This window comes from Frankliniella occidentalis, unplaced genomic scaffold (genome assembly GCF_000697945.3).
Source record: "Frankliniella occidentalis isolate FOCC.00 unplaced genomic scaffold, Focc_3.1 Scaffold7, whole genome shotgun sequence".
In the NCBI taxonomy this organism is placed as follows: domain Eukaryota; kingdom Metazoa; phylum Arthropoda; class Insecta; order Thysanoptera; family Thripidae; genus Frankliniella; species Frankliniella occidentalis.
In genome coordinates, this window is record NW_026267137.1 from 2,321,351 (window position 1) to 2,324,271 (window position 2,921).

At 51.1% G+C, this 2,921-nt stretch overlaps 1 protein-coding gene across 1 annotated transcript in view; it reads right to left on the reverse strand.

The window, feature by feature from the left end:
• The window catches only part of LOC113206630 (mucin-2-like), a 50,086-nt gene that overhangs the window by 2,424 nt on the left and 44,741 nt on the right, over positions 1-2,921 (reverse strand). Inside the window, exons 12-13 of the mRNA XM_052273348.1 lie at positions 553-2,823; positions 13-69 (exon numbers count right to left, since the gene is read on the reverse strand). Of these exons, the coding sequence (XP_052129308.1) occupies positions 13-69; positions 553-2,823 (2,328 nt within the window). The remainder of the gene's footprint in view (positions 1-12; positions 70-552; positions 2,824-2,921) is intronic.

Consider the following 2,921-nt stretch of genomic DNA (forward strand, 5'->3'; position numbering starts at 1 on the left):
AGCAGAACGTACCGTATTTCCAAGGACAGAATTCAAATCTTCAGACGGCCGCGCAGTAGTTGTAGCAACCTACGAGAAGAAAGAAACAAATTTAGTTAAGACTCATTTTCCATTAACTGGGTATACTTTACACCATTAACCATCTTCGGCACAATTGAATAAACCTGCCCACATTCCAGTTTAGGCATCATAACACCCATTCAATAATAAAGGCGACCCTTCCACAGATTTTACATGCGTATATAAAAATTCTTACAAGATTCATACAAAACAAAGTCATGAAATTAGTGTCTAACACATGCTAAATATTTTATATGAAAAATTCTGGCGACATCATGCACCGACCGACCTAAAAAAAATGTTAACATACCAAGTTTATTCATTGGTGAACTTTGTAGCAATCACAAAACTATACACCCACGCAATGTACACTAATTCACACCACACACCACTTGCAATCAGTTCTATTTGAAACAAAACTCGTGCTGAAGATCGAAATTAATATGTACAAAAGCCATGCAACATGGAGCGGCATAGAAATCAAAGGAATACCGTTGATGGCGAGGGTGCTTGTGGGGGTGTTTGGGTGGAGGTGCTTCGAAGGAGACCAAGCTCCTCAAACTCGGCGATCTCGTCCTTGGAGATCTCATTAGCCTGGGCGATGCCTTCTGGGACCACGGTCCCGTTAGGGAACTTGCGTACAATGGTGTTGTTGGGATAAATGCCAAAGACGACGAAGGGCGACATGTATATGTCCTCCGCGTTGGGGTTCTTCCGCACGACGGTGTTATTAGGATAGATGCCAAAGACAACAAAGTCCTTATCGGAGGACGACTCAGTCGTCGACGAGCCTACAGTAGTTGAAGAGGACTTCGTTGACGTAGGCGATTTTTCCGCCAACAGTGAGCTTGGCGAAGTCGTGGACTCCGAGCCAGAAGTCGGTGTAGTGTCAAACATGAATCCCTTCGGGGCGACGGTAAGGCGCATCTGGAAGCGGGGGACGTACTCGTCGTCAGACAAAGCGCGCCCCTGGGCAGGCCTGAAGAACATGGGACGCGCCGTGCTGACAACGGGAGCCTCCGCCACACCCTCAGAGGTTGTCGTCATGGTTTCCGGAGTGGACGCGGTGACTGTGGTTGGCGCATTTGATGTCGTCATTGGCTTCGCCGTTGTCACCATCGGCTTCACCGTTGTCACCATTGGCTTCTTGGTTGTGGCCGGCTTTCTGGTGGTAGGTTTTGGTTTCGATGGCGGCTTTTTCGTCGTGTTTCCCCGAGATGCTGGCCGCCGGGTTGTGCCATTGTTTGGCTTCTTGGTAGTCGCTTTCGGTTTTCTGGTGGTCGTTGTCGGCTTGCGAGCCGTTGTCGTCGTAGGCGCCGCGGTCGTAGACGCCGTTGTAGAAGACGAGATTGTTGAGGAGGGCAGCGGCAGTGTTGTTTCGGCACTGACCTCGGCAATACGAGCCCTCACCATTAGATCGTTAACGGGAGCATCAGTCAAAACTGATAAGTCCACACCAAGGCCATCGTCTTCAGTGGTCGACGTTGGGGTAGAACTTGAGGTGGTTGTTGTGGACGGGGTACTAGCTGTGGTAGGCGGCAGGGTACTTCTTGTTGTGGGCGGGGTAGTACTTGTTGTGGGTGGTTTAGTACTTGTCGACGGAGTAGTACTTGTTGTGGACGGTGTAGTACTTGTGGTTGTAGACGGTGTAGTACTTGTGGTTGTGGACGGTGTAGTACTTGTGGTTGTGGACGGTGTAGTACTTGTGGTTGAGGACGGAGTAGTACTAGAAGTACTAATAGTTGTACTCGTAGCAACACTTGATACTGTCGTTATCTCCTCTGGACTATCCATTGTTGTGGGCATCTCTGTGGTAGTCGTACTTGTGGTCATGGTGGTAGAAGTGGTGCTTGGTTTCCTTGTGGTTGTAGTGGGTTTCTTAGTAGTAGGTTTCGGCTTTGGTTTCTTTGTTGTTGGCCTACGGGTTGTCGCAGGTTTTCTCGTTGTTGGCTTTGGCTTCTTTGTCGTGTTAGGCCTCTTAGTAGTGGTCTTTGGCTTGACTGTTGTCGTCGTCGTCGTAGCCACGGAAGTTGTGATAAGAGGGGAGGTCGTGGCCTCGGTAGAGGTGCTTACACTTGGTTCTTCGGAGATACTGGAAGTTCTTGTACTTGCAACCTCAGCGGTATCCAAAGTACTACTAGGTGATGTAGCAGTGGGCTCTGGACTAATAGAACTCATTAAACTGGTCTCATTTACAGAAACCGTCTCTGCCATGGGTGTCGTAGACCCAGGGGCAGCCTCTACGCCCCTAACGAGCGCCCTCTCTACGATCTCAGTCACAGGCGCGTTTGTAAAGTACATCACCTCCGTGGTGGTCTCTGGTGGCGCAGCCGATGTGGTCGTAGTTGTGGTTGTAGTGCTTGTGCTCGTAGTGGGTTGCTTGGTTGTTGTAACCCCAGGTTTTTTCGTCGTGACCGGAGGCTTCTTTGTCGTCGCCTTTGGCTTAGGCGTGGGCTTGCGGGTCGTCGCCGGAGGCTTCTTGGTGGTTGGTCTGGGCGTCGCTGGTTTCTTGTTAGGAGCGGGCTTCTTAGTGGTCGGCGCGGGCTTCTTCGTTGTCGTTGAAGTCGTAGCTATTGTGGTAGAGCTTGTTGTGGTGGGTGGCGTGGTGCTCGTGGTGGTGGGAGGCGTGGTGCTCGAGGTGGAAGCTTCCGTGGTGGTCTCTTCAGTCAGATCCAGGGCCCTGCCTTTGATCTGCGGCGTGCTCAATGTGGTCGTCATCGGGCTGTTGTCATCGACGCCGAGGTGGTCCGCTGGCATCAAGCTCTGTGCGCCCAGAGAAATGGTCGTGCTGGGTGAGTCGTCAACAGTCGATACATCAGTGCTAGAGGGAGTAGGAGTTGAGGGAGGAGGCATGGTGGCTG